General features: G+C 38.6%; 1 protein-coding gene across 2 annotated transcripts in view; it reads right to left on the reverse strand.

The window, feature by feature from the left end:
• Nucleotides 1-18,776, reverse strand: part of GABRG3 (gamma-aminobutyric acid type A receptor subunit gamma3) — a 544,844-nt gene that overhangs the window by 25,181 nt on the left and 500,887 nt on the right. For both annotated transcript variants that reach the window (XM_045005104.1, XM_045005114.1), the window contains one exon: nucleotides 5,009-5,161. In XM_045005104.1, the coding sequence (XP_044861039.1) occupies nucleotides 5,009-5,161 (153 nt within the window). The remainder of the gene's footprint in view (nucleotides 1-5,008; nucleotides 5,162-18,776) is intronic.

The raw sequence follows: 18,776 nt of genomic DNA on the forward strand, positions 1-18,776 counted from the left end.
GCTACCCTGAGAACAAATACAATAAACAAGCACTGAAAGCTATTTTTTGAAGTAATAAAAATTTAGTCCATTGTGTATAAGCAATAGAAACACTGTTTTTAAACATTAAAATCTGTTTTATAGTATCACATAGTGAGCAGAAATGGAAAAAAGGCATAAAACACTATACACCAACAGCGTATATCTAGAGGCCATATACATCAGTAAGAATCAACACCTATTTTTTCCCCAAAATAGTATCTAGATTCTTTACCCTGGCCTCACTGTTATTCTGTGTGAGAACACTTTGGTGGCTGATGTCCAGGAGGTTCTATGATAGATTTCTTATTGTGGGAAGAGCCTTCCACCCTGTTCTAAAATTTGCAATGCTCCAGAACTGTCTGTCAGTTTTTTAAGACCTACCAAAGGTCTGAAATTACTATCAGAATCATCCTGATCTCATTTCCACAGCTTCATGTCACAGCTGGCGTTAATGCCTTCAGTCAGAGAAGTGTATGTGTTTAAATTTATTTTCTGTCAATGACATTAATACTAAATTTACTATTTTATAAATCAAATAAGACTTTCCAGCAAACTAAGATAGCTCAGGGGATTCATAATGGGTGAACAATGTTTTACCTTTAGGTCACTGGTATGAATTTAATTGTGATCAATACTTATATTAATATTTTACCATCTGATAGCTGCTTACAAGACTTTACTATGCAAAGAAAATTAGTGGTCTGAATCTGGCCATCTCAGAGGACTCATGAATTACACGGTTAGAGAGGCTCAATTATCCTCTTACATCGAAGGGTATCTTCTGCCAGGCAAGAATAATGGCATGTTGAGGGGGCAGCATGGGGAAGATTGTACTGGTGCCCAAGCTGTAGCTAATTTTGTAGGTAAGGATTTCATTTTCTTCGTCTTCCAGTCTTGGCACCTTTCATGAGCACTAAATTCATTTTCAAAATGTAAGTGACTGAAGGATGGAAGTGAAAGGAAAGTGATGTGAGTTTTTATTAAGTGCCATCATCGGGCTTGACGACTGCTGTATATTTGACACTTGCAATTTCAGATACTACATGGTAACATAACCATAATAGTATCAGATAATGGAATGTGCTAACACCCTACCTATATATATATATAAAGAAGGCAGTTTGCTGAAAACTTCAGTTAAATTAAATCCTCTGATTTTCAATAAAAAACACCCCCATAGTTTACCCAGTATAATTTTTCTTCTCTTTAAACGCCTGCCAACATATCTAGATTGGTAGCTTTGGAAAAAGGTAATTTTCATAGTTAATGAGAAGTATAAATATTAGAAAGCAATTCCAGCCCTGTAGATGGAGGCATTTACACAAGGAGGCAGCATAGTCTAGTGGTTAGAATACATAACTGGCAGTCAGGACTCCTGCGTTATCTGCCTATCTCTGACACTGACTCAGTGTGATCTGAGGGTAACTTCATCTCTCTGTTCCTCATCCCTTGGTTTGTAAAGCAGGAAAAATGACACCCATCTTTCTAAAAAACCAAATAAACCAAAAACAAAACAAACAAACAAAAATAAAACGCTTTGAGATCTTCATATTCAGGTGCTAGTGTTTGTGTATGTGCTGTAATAGGGATTATTACTACAGTTCTATTGTCCTCTCAGAACTAAATATCCCGTGTTTCATTATTTCAGTATATAAGCAGCTCATTACTGATAGCTGTGCAGAAGGGGGTAAAGCCTTTATTTCATACAACCCAGAGCAGTTGCCAATAGCTCAGCACATTACTCATTAATTTCAGGGAGTGAATTTTTTCCCCTGATGTAACGCCATTTAAGTCAATGAAGTTACATCAGGAGCAAATTTGACCCCTTCCCCGAGTCTATAAATCATTTTGACTGATTAGCATTAATGATCTAGAAAACCCGGGATGATTTCAGTGAGTAGCCGTTAGCTGTGTTACACACAAATGCACACTGTACTATTTTTAGAAGCGGGTACAATGTATGCTGCTTTTCAATTCAGACAGATTTCCTGTTCAAATTGTGTAAGTGCACTAAAGCAAATAAACAGCACTAATGTGGCTATTCTGAAGATTTACAGTAATCTGACCATTGGGAGACATTTGGGCTCTGATGGTGCACAAGGACATATGTCCCACCTATGCATTACTTTCTAGTCGCTTGATGTAATTTATATTTTTAGACCAGTAATTAAGGTTTAATTATTTCTCAGAGTGTATCCACATGGACTTCTGTGGACTCTATCTAACCAAAGAGAGTTGGGCACCTAATTCATCTAGACTGCTTGGAAAACTTCAGTTTAGTTTCTAATTTGACCCTCACCAATTGCTATCAGAATGTCTCGTTCCTATTGGCTAGAGGTCTTCAGGAACATTCAAGACAATACATTGGTGTGACTAAAATTCTAACCTTCACGCTTGTCTAATTAGTTTGGAAATGGACCTATGCAGTATAAGTACAGGAACTTTCTGAGAGATAGCACACAAGCAAGCTGTTTCTAGTAAGAGAAAGCACTTGACACTTTTTTTTCTCCTGGTTTGTTGTTTTTAATGAAAATCAGGCATTGTGAAACAGAATCCAGATGGGTGATTTGTGATTCTTCAGTACACAATATTGTCTCACACGTTTATTGACACACTGTGGTTAATCCTTCCTTGTCTCTATTGATGCAGCTAATTTAAGAGAATTGCATTAGTACCATAAGGCCTGATTCTCATTTACACTAAGGACTCCTTATACCCCATTGGCCGTTGAAAATGGCCTTAAAATGGGTGTAAATTTGAAAGCCCCTTTCTACTGCTAGAGTGGCAATGGAGAGACACAATACTGTAAATAAGAATCAGGCCTCCAGTCTTTTGTTTCTGGAAAATGGTGTTCAAATTATGCATATCTGGAATTCTGAAGGACATTTACAGTATATAGCTGTTCAATTCAAAGCTTACCAATGCAAACTCAGCAGGATTTGGAGTGTTACACCCAAGCAGAAAATCAGAACACATTTGTCAAAAGGTTTGCTAAGGTTTATAAATTTCTGGAGTGGAGTTGGGACGTTTATGATTTTGTGTTGACTTCATGGGAAATGATTTTTTTAGTAATGCATTATTTGTTTTTAATTAACTAATGTATGCTGTCAGCAGTCTTATTGCAAGTTCTCCCAAGTCTCTTCCCGTTACTGCTCCTGTTGCATACCTCCATCATAATGAACTTGAAGAGATGTCCCCGGTCATTCACTAAGAATAAAGGCTCATTTAACCCTGTAGCAAGATGGGCTGTGTACTTACAGCAGGAACAGCTGACGGTTGGATTCATTGCTGAAACAAAGTGGTAGCTAGTGGAAAGCCTATACTTAAAACATATTTTTAGTAACATATTTCTGCTGTCATTCATTGTGATGAGCTGGACCATCATTTTAAGATGTTAGTTTTGCTCATTTATGTGATGCAGAATGTTTCAAGCCAGGTGCTGACAAACCTTAATAAATGGCTGCACAGCAACATGCCTCACTGAGTTACGGACTCTGCTAAAATTTTCAAATGTGCTTAAGGGGTTTAGGAGTCCAAAGCCTTCTGGTGAGTTTTAAGCTCCTAAATCCCTTAAGCACATTTGAAATGTTCATCTTGATTGCCTCCAGAGCTCTGTGTTCTGAGCTGGAAGCTACATCACTCAGGAGGTGGGTGGCTGCCCTGATTCACTCATTTGCTGGAAGAAATGATAATGCTGGACTGAGGCACTCTGAACAGCCAATAAATGTTGCAGTCTTGAACTACATGGCTTCCTCTTGCGACTTTGTGAGAGAACAAACTGGTGGGAATGAGGAATTCCTCTAAGAGTCTAGCTACCCAGTGTGATCTTAGTAAGATAGCTTGCTGAAACAGGCTTAGATAAGGACTCGTGATCATTTTCAGTTCAATAAGTCATTTTAAAAGAATTTTTCCTATATAGAAAAGGGGCAGATGGTGATGACCTGTGCATAGCTGCTAGAAGGGTCAGAAAGCTTTGTGAAAAAGGCCTCCCCCTGTTATAAGAGCCCCCCACCCAACAGCAGTCCCTGTTCATTCCTAGGGAACTCCTCAGCCAAAAGGAGGTAGTGAGACTACAGCCTTGATCCCCCTCCATCTGCCATCCCCCACCCCCGGTATTTTCTCTCAAGGGAGAGGCTATTTGTGTCAGCATAAAAGTTGTGCAAAGTGAGTATCCCAGTGGGTGCAGAGCAGCTCTTGGAAGGATTATGTTTCCTTGAGGCAAAATCTCCCATGTGCTATTCCTGGGATGGGTGCACTGACCAGGGCTCTGGCATACCAGCCGCAATGGAGCCCCAATGTCTTTCCTTCTGTTTTAATGTGTATATAGTTAATCTCCTGTTACAACCCCGCCCCTGTGTTCCTGATACTTGCACAGCCTGCAGTTTTTGTGTTAGACTTTGAAAATTCTGCCCAATTATTTTTAACACAGCCTAAATTTAAGCACCTAAATCCACACTTTGGCACTTATATAAGTGACCTGATTTTCAGAGGTGTTGGAGAGCTGCCAGCACCTCTGAAAAACAGGACTCTTATTTATGTACCTAGCTCTAGGCACTCAAGCATCATCATTTTGGACAAATTTCTTCTTATTCCATCAATATTTGTCTGTCTATAAATATAACATAAGGAACAGCAGCTTAAGGATGGAAGGAAGGAAGCAGTCTACTGTGCCTATCATTCAAAAATCCTACTAGAGAAACCACAGAAGGATTAGCGAGGCAATCATTTATTCTGAGCTATTATGCAAACAAAACAGGTGGCAGAGTCATTTATTTTGTAATTGTCCCTTTAAAACTCAAATACCAAATTCCCCTGTCACAACTGGCTTTTGGGCCTGTAGGAGCTGGCTGTGATGATGTATGGTACATATCTAGTGCCCAGAGATGTTGGTTTCCTAATTGGAAAGGAGATGAAATTTTCAAATGGTAAAGCAGGATATTTGTTAATATTCAACACAGGGATAGACCAGAAAGAATTAAGACCTTACCTAGTGCTGTTCTTGCTGGTGTGGCATCTTTTTTAATCCAGAACGATACCCAGGATAACACAACTGTTAAGATGCAGGGTATGTATGTTTGAATAGTGAAGTATCCCATTCTTCTACTTAAATCAAAGTATATAGTCATGACTATGTAATCACCTGCAACAACAGGAAAGAAGCCAAAAAGGATATTGTGATGAAGTTCAGTTACTCAATTGCCTCACTGGTAATCTTTAGAGCAAGTATTGTTTCAAATATGTAAAGTGTATGAAATATCTCCTTCTGTTCTGAGACCATCTGTGCAAAAAAGCCCAGGCACAATGCAGCTGAATTAAAGCTTTCTCACTCAGAATTTCCTTTGTTTTATCCCTTTGATAGAAATTTCAATGTGTCTGGACAGCTGGTGTGAAGTGGAGACAAGATCCTTCCTCTCACCTGACCTTGACTAATGGGTTTTCCTAAGGCCTCTTGGCTTCCTGTGGCTGGAACTTCAGAATGATTCCATGGCAAGTACCACTATCATAGAATGTCAGGGTTGGAAGGGACCTCAGGAAGTTATCTAGTCCAACCCCCTGCTTAAAGGGGGATGAATCCCCAGATTTTTGCCCCAAATGGCCCCCTCAAGGATTAAACTCACAACCCTAGGTTTAGCAGGTCAGCTAAACCACTGAGCTATTCCTCCCCCCCGGGTTACCATTGTCCCACAACTCGCAGTGGCCATTTCACTTTCTCTCCTATGGGTGCACCTTCCCTGCCAAACACCTGATTTCGGATTTGACTGGTTTCACCGTTTCCCCCTCAGATCACAATGCTGCTCTACACAAGCTGCTAGGGTTCCTTATCCACGATGAAGCACACAAACATTCTCCATAAAATGAGATCTTGTTCACAGAGATTGAAAGCTCAATGTGGGAAAGCCTTAATTAGCCTCAGATCAGGTTTGCTACCACACAGTAAACATGACAAAGTACAGCATCCTCTCTCGGGGCCCCTTAACAATATTTTCTACGTTCTTTGTGATTGGTAACATTTCAGTATTCCTTAGTACCAAATGTATTATTGAATAGTTGGCATAAAAGGTTCCCTTGTGTTAGTAAAGTACATAATACCACCATTTGTACATTTTGTTTTCTATCTAGGTTTTTATGTTATACCCATCAGCACAGTGGTGTCCAAATTGTATCAGAAATACAGCTCTGTACGCAAGAAGTGAAAAAAAAATAGCATACCATTTTGCAAAGTGCTGTCCCTATGGTGCCTATGTGTCCTGTCTTTGAGAAGGTATAAAATTGTGTGAGTTTTCTGATTTATGTATGTAAACCACCCTAACCTGTGGAGAGTCCTTTTGCTCCTACCCTATAGAAGATACAATTCTCTGTGGTTATCAGGCCCTAAGAGGTTATATGTGAAAGCAATAATGATTGTATTATCTTATTTGTTACTGAGCTGGGGATCTGTGAGGTATGAGAACAGAATAATTCTCAATAACTGACATGAGAAGAGTATAATGTTATATCTACTGCTGTACTTTTAGTATACAGCACCTCAGCTTTTATTTCTGTGTTCTTTAAATGTCCTTTTGTGATTATCATTGCTACAGATGTGGTCTGATAAGGTTATTATGTAACACTGACAGACCTTGGTTGTCAGCAGGTGGTATAGAACCTGGGACCTCTAGTGCTAAATGCATGAGTCTCAAACCATATGGCTCTTAGCTAAGGCTGTAAAGTAGACCCATTAAGCTTTCCCTCTAAGTGATCTTGGGGCCACTAGATGGGACAGAACCCCTCACCCGGGAGATGTGTGGGTTACAATAACAGACAGGGCATAAACTTGCTTGGACCCCTTCTCCAATCACATGGCAGACGATATGTACAGTAATCAGCACCCTGCCTTTCCAGTAGAAAGAACTGTATTTCTACTTTCGGGTTAGAAGAATCTCCAAGCATTTAAACAGCTGCCATTTTTAAGGGCTCCCCCAAAATTGCTCACAAAATCCCTGTCACATACAGAAAAAAGAACATTGAACGCTGCAGTTCCTCTTTAAAATGGATCATTATTGGTTGGGTGCTGTCAGCATTCTTAGTGCTGCACACGAACCATGTAGGGGAGAAAATCTTTATCCCCAAAGGGCTTATAGTCAACAGTGATTGCCATTAAGTAGTTACCCCTTGCCACCGGATTCCACAGAGTGATCATACAATTATGTCTTCTAGATACAGAGAAAAAAACGATAGTGATTTCAGATACTGCTACATAATAACTTTTCATAGCTCTCATATACCTATTTTAATTCATAGATCTCAAAGCCTCTTCTAAAGGATGGTAAGTATCGTAATTGCATTTTGCAGATCAGCAGCCAGATTTTTAAAGGTATTTAAAGGTGCCTAAAGATCTAAAGAATATTTGAGTGTTGCCCAGTATGAAATTCATGAATGGCTGGGAGAGCATTCATGTAACATAGCTGTGAGTAATTTTATGTGCTAGTGGCTGTATGTGGGCAAGCCAGGTGTGGCTGCTTTGGCAGCAAAGCAGTGTAAAAGGCACCCCAGGCTAGAGAGTTCAGGGGACACCGCTGTTCAACAGTCCAGACTGTACCCTGGGGAATGTCAGAATATGATGCTATAGACATAGCAAAAGAAAACCCTAATGTAGGTACCAGATTTATTACCACAACATTAGCAGCGGGTCAATTTTCATATCTTCCTCATACCACACAACATTTCTCACAGTGAGGAATGGAGATCAAGCCATGCAGGCAATTGCAGTGGGGAGCCTTTGAAGCCTTCATTGTATGTAAATTTGTGTCCAGGACACATTCTCCCCCATTTGTTTAATTACAGAAACATTTGACAAACAAATGGTGCATCAAGGGTCTGAATCTCCCCCGTACAAGTGAGAATCGGGATTACCGTAGCTTTGCTGAATTCGGTGGAGTTACGCAAGTGTGAAACTGATGTGAGAAGAGACCTAGCCCCTGAGAGTCTAAAGTAAGGCTAGGCAGTGCACTGTTTGGATACTATTAAAGCCGCTGATGGTCTTGGTGTGGGGAGGAAATCATCTCAGCATTAAAAAAACTGGAAGCACTTATGTCCCTCAGGTTAGCACTGTCGTGGTAAGTAAAAGCTGTGTGCTGGCCAAGGCTTTTAAGAACTACTGTAGATTGCAGTATGCATCTAAATTGCATTTTAGATTTTCTTTTAACCTTGATCAGATCAACTCCTTTTGAGTGACCTCAATTTGTCACTCAGTCTACTGAATAGCTGCATCAGTCCCTAGTTATCTAAAATTTCTTGCTAGTAGCTTTTGTTAGTGTGTACAGCAGTAGCATGTACATGCCAAGCTGCACACAGTACAGTTTTACAGCTACTTATTTAAAGTACATGGACCATCAATAATGAAAATCACGCAGTTTCTATTCTAAAAGATTACAGAAATGTCAAAGGAAGAGGTATGAGTTTTATAGGCATTAACAATCCAAAATATAAAATTAAAATATTTTCTTCATTCTGCATTGTGGGACAACTGTATATGGTACATTCGTTTTATAGAAATCCAACTGACATTAATGTGATTTCCAGATAAGGAACAAATACAGAACATGCAATACAGATCTGCAAAGCAGATTTCAGAGGAAAACCCTGCTTTAAGGTAAAATTAATGGATATAACGGACTTTAAAAAAACATAAGTAATCTAATTGCAAAATTGGAGGCCACATGGAAACCAAAGAAATCTCCAATTTGCAACTAAGAAAATAGTTTTCGTTATCAACAACTTAAATAATTTCTCAGGAAACTTACTTAAAATTTTTACTAATCAATCAGCCAAGTTATTGAAATTATTAAAATTGCCTGTAGGCAAAATAATCCACTACAGGTTTTATCTAACAAGAAAAAAAATGTATCTTAAGGCAACAAATCTTTTAAAGTAATCAAAATAGCGAGGCAAAATTTCTCATGAAACCCAGATGATTGTTGTCTGTGACCTAAAATACTCTTATTAATTTTAGTTTATAATTTGAAAATAGGACCATGGGTGGAAAAATAATGATTTTCTATGGATTCAGAACCTGGAGTTTTAATGAATGGTGCTAAGCAGCAGCATATTGTCTTTTTCTGCTAAAGACTGAGGAAGGCTTGAGTGAACTGCCAAAAGTTTTCCTATATCACATAAAAACTCAACTCCTTTAAAGATGAAATCTTTGAGTAGCATATAACTGGAAGGTGTATTTTTAAATAGATCTTTTTACAGTATAACCACACTAATGTGCATTGCATAGTAATTCTTATCTTCAAATTAGACCATATGTTCAATCTACTACAGTTGTTTCACCATCTTACCCCTCATCTTCACTCATTCTACTGTTATACTCTATGGCTAAAATGGATGGTGATCCCATTTGTCTTACTAAAAGTTAAATGAAGACTGATTTTAGTGATGTGTAATATGAAACTACCATGGACCAACTTGACAATTTTCTGGTTTACTGTATTTTTAATATGTGAAAGAAGACAAGACTTTTGTTCCTCTTCACCTGAAATGGAGAATAATAAAGAGTGTCAGAGTTCACCTGTGACATTAGTGAATGTGATTGTGAGAATAAAATCCACTCACTAGAAAGATGACTAACAGCATGCTATGAATATATTACTATAGACCTGTGGGACTCAAAGAGAGCTCATAGGGGTAACTCATTTACCATGTTTGCTTTTATAATATTTCATGAAATCTACTTAATACTGGGTGAGTAAATTTCCCCATCCTCCAAGTTTCAATCTCTTTTCCATGTCTGAACCCAACACCATCTTTCCCCCCCACCCCACTCCTCTTTTTTCCCTTCCACCCAACTTTGTCTGACACCTTTTGCTCCCAAAGCCTTCCCCTGTCATTCCTTTATGGCTCTCCCACCAAGTCTGCTGTGTTGGCCTAGTAAATTGAACAACTCTTACTGGGCTGATTACTCTCTACCTTCCATAGTCTGGAGCACCCCTGAGTCAGTAGCACCTCAGATTGCAATGCATATCTCTGATCTGAAAACAACCAGCCCAGCTCACAGGACACTAAACAAGTTAGGATTTCTTTAAGTATCATTTGCCTGTTATTGATGTGACTTCTGCAGTTGACTTGTTTATCCAATTGCTATGTTGTGCCGAAATGATTTTCCCAGATCTTACTCCGTCAGGGAGAGAAAGACCTGCCTTTGGAAGATCCAACAATTGAGCGCAATCGTGGATGAGATAGCCTGGCAGCCGTGACTCTAGAAAGACGTTCTCTTATTTTAAAAAAAAATGATAAAAATAGGATATTGTAAATGCATCTTGGAGATGCAGAGAAGATGAAAGGCAGGGGAATAAATGTCCCTGTCTCCCTTAAAATCTTGATAACCAAAGAAAATGTGCTAGGGCTTATGCGGTCTTTTATTCTGACCCCTCCAAAACATGTTTTTCTTTGTGTATCTCTAGTGTGCATCGCCATGGAACAATCTTTGATCTCAAGCACTCTAGAATGAATGCTCCTAAGGCCTAGAGAAATATAAAATGACTGAGGTCACCCTGCTACTTAGGTGTTTTTCTCAGATGGCTATACATTGCTCTGATGACAGCGTTTCTCCAGTGTGAGTAATGATGCACGTGTTCACACAGGTGCACACACACAAGAGCAGACAGGCACATTTGCACACATTCCAGCATGTAAATTTACTAATTCTGAAGTGTTATATTACAGGTAACTTGTGAGCATGATATGTTAAATAAAAGACTCTATGGGTCTCCAGGGGTGGCTTTGAGTATTATTTGTATTATCATAGCATTGTAGCCTAAGAGCCTGTATCTTAGAGCAGGATTCCATTGTAGCAGGTGCTATGCAAACACAACAAAAAGATGATGCCAGCCCTTAGGAACATACAATCTAGATTAATAATTGCTCTAGGCATGGACAATTGTGTGTGTGTGCGTGTGTGTGTGTGTGTGTGTTGTACACAGTCCAGAGACTGCTGTTTTAAATAATATCGAGCATGCATTTTTTCTTATGAAATACAGTGAGCTCATTAATTGCAAATGGCTAGCAGTAGTAGTAATTGTGTTGTTGTTACATAAGTTATAGATCTTTTTTTTTATATCACAGAGCCATGTATAATAATATGGGGGTGAGGGAGACAAGCAAATTCCAAAAACATGTTTTCATAATAGGAACTTTGAGGGTTGTTTTAAAGAATATATATATAAAAAAAAGACACATGCGTAAATAAAAGAGATTAATGTAATGAGTGGATTTAAGGTCTCATTAATGCCAATGGGAGACTTGTCTTTGACTCAAGTAGGACCAGGATTTGGCCCTAAATTATAACTCATAACTGAACTGCCTCTTATTTAAATGTTTGCCATTGTAAAGATTTTTTTTCTCGTGTAACAACATTAGGAAGTATAACATTGAAGCTATTTCTTGATTATTTACTGAGTCAGCATCAGGTAATTTACATTTGATGTTATTTGTTCTTCCGTAGGCAATAACCTTTCATTTTCTTTGACGGAACTAGCATTTTCAAGAGCCCAATAGAATGTCAAAGTTTTGTTGAATGACATTGTGTCTGTTTTGAAAATCTGATGACTAGTATGTGTTTAAATTTCTTTCATCCTATGATTTTGAATGGTAGCGTTAAGCTTGGAAACATTCATGAAATGTGTTAGAGGTCTAAATTATCCATACTGGCAATTTTTTCGAATTATTGACACACATGTATGAAATAAAATGTTTAGAAATGAATCTTTTTCAATAGTTTAAATAACTGTGTGAAACTGAAAAGACAGTAATGATTGTGTCCTAAAGAGCTTGTTATGTACTGTACCCCTACATTTTAAAGTAGTCGATTTGAAATTTGGTTGCACATATTCTACAGTCTTCAGCTACACTACACAACTTCTGTTAAGTCCCCTTTAGCTCTTTGAGAGTACGGGGGAGATAGACCAACATCTGTGTATACAGCTGCATGCAAGAAGGCAACCCCAAAGATATAAACTCCCAAACAATAAAGCCTGAGTTACTACAGTGATTTGTTCGAGTGATTAAAAAGAGTTTGACCCTTATAATGATAGCTTTATTCTGAAAACCTAAGTGTTCTTTGTTTGCAGCACTACTACAGAGCATAATGCTTCCCCTCAAAATAGGCCATGTGAAGTTATAGCATCCTACTCATCCAAGCACTGCTGCCAGCATCAGAATTGCTTTTAGACCATGTCTAGCCATAATGACATTTTCATTTCAGAGCAGAAAATAGCATTTTGTATGCTCTTTCAAATACGGAACTAATGAAAATGATTGATTTTTCATTTTACTATTGCAAGGTACAAATAATATTGAGCAGTCCTCACAAAAAATCCAGGTCCATCAAGCCAAGCAATATGAATAAAACCATATGAATACCACAAGCAGAAATTCAGGCCATGATTACAAGTCTAGTTCAATTTCTGACTGAACAATAGAAAAGCTACATGTATAACCTCTATCACCTAGAATGCATTTAGTGTATCAAGCAGAGAGTAAATCAATGTCCAAATATCATAGATCATGAATTAGCTATTACTCTTTATTCATAGAGAAAATATCACTAAGTATCACAATTAGGTTCCTCTTTTGCCTAAGGAAAGATTAACAATATCCAGTGTAGTTTGAATAATAATAAATTACCATATGCCGTCTGTGAAGGTGGTACTACAAGATCCTAAAATAGGAATTATTTTTATAGGGTTATATAGCATTGCAAGGGTTATTGTCTGGGAGCACAGTGATGCTTTTAGAACTTAACATTCTCCACACTCCATGAAGTACAGAATGCAGCAGGAGTAATGAGCAGACACTAAGCTAATGCTTCTCAAACTCATTTTGCTGTTAATAATTGTCCTGGAGAGCACAGTTTAATGTCACCTGTTAGGCAGTGCTGATAACGTCCCACTTATGTATAGTACTAACACTTTTAATGACACGATCCATTGACAATATTGCTTGGGGAAGGGGACTTGGTCTCTTTGTTTTTAATGATGTTTGGCATGAAGTCGCGCAGGCTTTAATGTCAACACTTTTATTATTCAGAATTTCATTTAGACTGATACAATTAAGACTGGAAATGGAATCTAAATTACTTTGAATTTTAGAGCAGTTCAGATTTCAATAATTGGACCTAAAACTGCCTTGAAAGTATTGGGTCTGACTGAAAGCCAGGAGACCTATTTTCTAGAACTGTTTTAGAAATGGGATTTTTTTTGACAAAATACCAAGTCATTGAAATTATAATTTTTCATAGGAAAAGGTCACTTTCAACAAATGTCCCATTTAGAAACTGTTTTTAAAAAGTTTCAAAATTGCCAAAACATCCCATTTTGACATTTTCTATATGAAATGGTACATTTTCCAGTTCAAAATTACTTTTCATTTCAAAATTTAAGTTAAATCATAAAAAAGAGGTCAAAATCTAAATGAAATGTTTTAATTGATCCCAAGCATTCCCAACAACCTGTCCCCCCTGCCTCCCCAGATTTTCAGTTATCTAAATGTTTTGAGATTTGGACTTTTTGTCCTGATCTGGGAAGGAAAATTTTTTGAAATCTTGACAACTTTCATGGGACAGGAAAACAGTTTCCCAGCTGGCTCTACTATTTCCAGGTTCAGATGCAGATGAAATCTCTGTTGTTTGTGCAAAACTTCTTCCCCCAAATGGCAGAAACTTCATGAGAATAGCCGTTCTTGGGAGATTACTGCGCATTTTACAAAAATCAGTTGACCACCATCTGTGGCAGAAATCTCATGAGAACATATTACGAAGTTCTGGTACTGTCAAATCTGAATCCCAGCCTCAAGCCCTAAAGCAGCTTTCATTGATTTTAAGACCAGACTGGACCATTGTGATACCTGAGTCTGATCAGCATAACACAGGCCTTAGGGCTTCCCTGAATTAATCACTGCTTCAGGTAAAATAGATGTGGTTGAACTAGAGCATATCTTTTAGCAAAACATCAAATCTTGACTTAAAGAATTTTGGTTGTAGAGAATCCACCACAATCCTTGGTAAATTGTTCCAATTGTTAATTACCTTCTCTGTTTAAAAAAAAAAGCACCTTATTTCACATTTGAATTTGTCTACCTTCAACTTCCAGCAACTGCATCTTGTTCTACCTTTGTCTATTAAATCAAAGGGCCTTCTTGTAGACTGGTGAACATGATCACCAGTTTGGGAAAAATAATTGGCCATGCCCAGTTCAGTTTGTAACCCTTATCTCAGAGCCCTGTTTATTCACCACAACTCCCAAATGAAATGTGGAACACCACCACTAAGTAACAGCCCTGTTCCCAGCCTAGTTTGGGGGGGCTCTCTGTACTCCTTCAGCTTAATGGTCTAGATCTTTTCCAATCTAACAGAGCCTACAAGGCCTACCTGCCTCCTTATAGTCAACTTCTGCAGCCACAGGAGAATGTGCTCCCAGCCCTCTCCTGGTCCCAGGTGCTCTCAGGAACTTGGGGTCTTTACTTACATCCCTTAGTTGGGAATCATCCAAAACAGTCACTTGATGCTGTCCAGCTGAGTTTGGTGATTCCCAGCACCTACCTGCTGGGCTTCTCCCTAAAACAAGGCTGGTGGCTCCCTCCCCCTCCTCCCCACCCCCAGCCCTTAAAAAGGCAGACTGCCCTGTTACAGCTCTGTTATCAAATGTCTGTTCTCCAGGTAGGTTCTTGCAGTTGGTGATCAAGACACCTCTTTACCTCCTGTTTGTTAGAATAAACAGATTGCGCTCCTTGAATTTGCCACTACAAGGCATGTTTTCCAATCCTTTAAACATTCTCCCAGCTCTCCTCTGAGCCCTCTCCAATTTATCAACAGCTGGACACAGTATTCCAGCAGCAGTCGTACCAGTGCCAAATACAGAGGTAAAGTTACCTCCTACTCCTACTCAATATTCCCTTGTTTATACATCCAAGGATCACAATAGCCCTTTCAGTCACAGCATTGTACTGGGAACTGGGGTTTTACTTTAGCGGGAATACGTGGGCCAAAGGTGTTAACATAATTCTGTCATTGACCAACAATAAACTGTGTTAAACAAGGTCTCAGCTTTGGTATACAAAGACCTCAGCCTGCTTAGGACCATGGAAAACACACCATTAGAAATCCTTTTAACTTTTTATTAAAGACATAGAAAAGAAGGGGAAAAAATAGCTGAAGTGTTTAAATGCGAAGAACTAAACAAGATTTTCATTTTAACAACATCTCTTGTTCCCTTTAGCTGTAGACAGTTTTTAGGAGGAAAAACTCCCTGTTCTTTGACAGTCTTTTAGAGGGTATCTAAGAGGGCAATAAACGTCCTTTTGTGGGGAAAGAGAAGAAGTTAGTTGAGGTGGGCTGGAGATGTCCTCACTGCTGCTGTTGTTGTTCAAGCCCAATCTTAGAAGGAAAAGCCGTCTTGTCTGACAGTCTCTTAGATGGTATCCAAGATGGCAATAATTGCCATTGCAGGTCATGTTTGGGATTCACCTGGAGCTGGTAGTGGTGGTGATGCCATCTGGATCCCTCTCTCTCTCTAGTCCATTCTGAGCAGGACACCTCTCAGGATCAGGATGGATGAAGGCCTGTGGTTCCAGGAAATGGCAGGGGTGGCAGCCATGATGGTGACATTCATTCCAGTAACCTCGGTCTGGTCTTTCCGTCTGGTCTCCCTTTTGTTCCTTTTGGTACTTTCCCTAAAAAATCTCTTTCTTTTAAGGACCCCCACAAAGGGAGTGATGGGTGGAATAGCCCAACCCCTGATTATTTTGTCCACCAATTAGGTCTAATGTCCAGCATACCAGTTTTGGCTCATTAATTTCCTGCTCTACATCTCCTGTTTTTAACCAGCATAATTTCAGCTGGAATCATATCGACTTGGCCATTTTTGTTTAGACTAATACAATTATTCTGTGTCCCTTTTATACCTTTTTTCCATAAACATAGTATAGGCTTTTGTAATATCTTATGAACATTTACATACTGGTTAACACAATGCAGATACATTTGTAGGCCCAACTGCACAACAGATCTCATGTTATTCTGAGTTCATGAGTTATGTTATTATGAGCTGTCATGGATCTTTTACTTGTCCTCTAACTCAGGTTGTTGTTTTTAACAAGTGGAGACTTCTTTATCTATTGTTGGATGTAGCTTTTGGGCATCTAGTAAAATGTTAAACATTCATCAATTGTCATTCACACTTTTCTATTAAAAATAGTTCTCCCAGTTGATTTGGCTCATAATTATTTTCAGTTTTGTGAAAATTGGCCCCTTTAAAGCACTAAATATATATGTTACTAGTTGGGATTTTATTCTGTTTGCACATAAGAAATGTAATCAAGTCACAATCACTTGTCACTAAGCAATCACTAATTTTTAGTTCTGTGATCAATTCATTTTTATATGTCAATATGAGGTCTAAGATATAATTCCCCTGTGTTGGATGCAACACTTTTTGAAATTGTCATATATAATATTTAGAAATTCCAATGATGTTTCACTCAGGGGCATAATTTCAGAAATATTCTGTGGAAAGGGGAAAAAGTTGTGCCAGCATATAGAACATTATATATGATTATATTATATCCCGCAAAGTTGGAGATGGGGGTCAGAGAAGAAAGGGGAAGACATAATGGAGCATAGCAAATAATGTCTCTTGATTTAGTACTGGCAGCATGAGACCTCCCTCATATGTCACTCAGATTGAAGTCCACCATGGCAGCACAGGTATTTTTTTTCTCTACACATTACAGGTAAGTGCTTATGGAGTTGGTCATACTGTTTTTAGTGTAATTTGGTGGTCTGTAATTAGTTGCAGCCATCAACTAGTGCATCCTCTTGCTCTATCTGCTGATCCATAATTGTTCTAGATCATTTTCTTTTGAGTTGTCAGTGACTCGGAAACAGGTAATGCCATTTTTGACAGAGTGTTACTCCCCCTCCCCTTACCCACTCGATCCTTCCAAAATAAGTTATAATCAGTGAGTTTAACATTCTTATCATGCAAATCTTCCACCAGGTTTCAGAAATGCCAACTAGGTTGAATTTATGATCATAAAGGAGTAATTCAAATTCCTTTTGTTTATTACCCAGGCTCCTAGCATTGGTGTACAGGCAATAAAAAAATGTCTTCTCTTCATGTGCCTTGGTACCTTGATTAATTTTGCTCTCAACAGCATAAGTCTGTGGTAAATGAGTGCTCATTTGTCCCCGCTTTTCACCCTCCCCTTTTGTGGTCAGTTCTATGCCCTCCTCATAGTCTAAACAGTCTGTGCCCTAGAAGATTGATTCCCCTTCTATTGAGCCTTGAACTTATCTTTAGCCCCTGCCTAAACCTGCCTGTTCTGCTCTTCTCTTCTTGAAAGTTGTATTTGTACTTCTGAATTCTCAGACCACACACCATTTTTTACATTTTTTAAAATCACAACTATAACTATTTTCTTATCTGGTTCACAGTAACAATTCACTCTTCTTTGACCTGTGATTGTCTTAGTCATGTACAATATCTGCATAAATTCCCTGAATTCACATGTATAACTCCTCACTATCCTTAAAATAGTTTCCTTTACCTGGCCAAAGAATCATCCTCAAATCCTTTGTCAAGATACAATTCTGAGAAGTCTTTCAACAATAATACACCAATTATTAAAAACCCAACAAACTCTCCTCCCCTTCAGATAATTGACTTTGCAGTCCCTGGCCATTCGGTATATTCAGATGATTTGTATCATCTGTACATTTTAGACTGTAGACTCCATTGACTGTGTCTGCAGAAGAGTAATGTTGGCCTAAAACTGTTAAAGAAACAAAGTCACAAATTTAGATTGAGTTTGTCAATATCTGTCTCCTCATTGTCTCCAGGGCTTTCCTTTGTTTACTGATGGATTCTCTAAATCTTCTGACATGTAACAATATAAACTATCTAAAACACAAAATAGAAACATGCACTGTGTTTCCACTAAGTTTCTCAGATCAATTGTCATGTCACTCCAAAATAACCTTCAGAGCCAGCGCTAGTGTGAGAAAAAAAGTACAGGCATCTTTCCAAAAGGTCTCTCACCATCCAAACGTCCACTATTCTCTTCTTCTCTGTGGTCCCTCAAACTTATTCACCTTCTCCCCATGTTGGAAGAGGGACCATTATAGATTATACAGAGGAAGAGGATGAGGAATCCCTATCAGAGTTTGTGGGGAAAAACAAGGGAGAATGCTCCAATAGAATATGACAATTCATACCGAATTCACAGCTGATTATGAAAAGGTGTAACACTAGTGAAGTCGACAGATTTGCACCCACTTATACCAGAGGAATTTGACCTTTCACAAACGAAAATGCAAATTGCTAGTAATCAACCAGGATGAAAATATGCCGACCTGCCTTAACTAATGTGTACACTGTGCACTTGCACGGGGCCAGCATCTCAGGAACCTCTCTCCGCCCCCAACAACTAGGGAAAAAAACAACCAAAATGACTCTCAAAAAACTGAAAGGTGCTGTGACCCCGTGTACCGAATTGGAAAGCCACTTGCTCAAATTTGATCCACTTACTCAGATTTGGCCTGGCCGCTCCTATGTCATGCTTACAGAGGTCCCAATTTCTGTAATGTGCAGAGCCCCCACATTCTTTAATCCAGATCTGAAAATATGATACATTTTGTATATTGTATCCTTCTAAAGAGCATGTGAAGGTATTATTTTTGGTAATTACTTTGAACATTTCAGTTTTCCTTATTTAATTGG

This window comes from Mauremys mutica, chromosome 1 (genome assembly GCF_020497125.1).
Source record: "Mauremys mutica isolate MM-2020 ecotype Southern chromosome 1, ASM2049712v1, whole genome shotgun sequence".
NCBI classification, from domain to species: Eukaryota; Metazoa; Chordata; order Testudines; family Geoemydidae; genus Mauremys; species Mauremys mutica.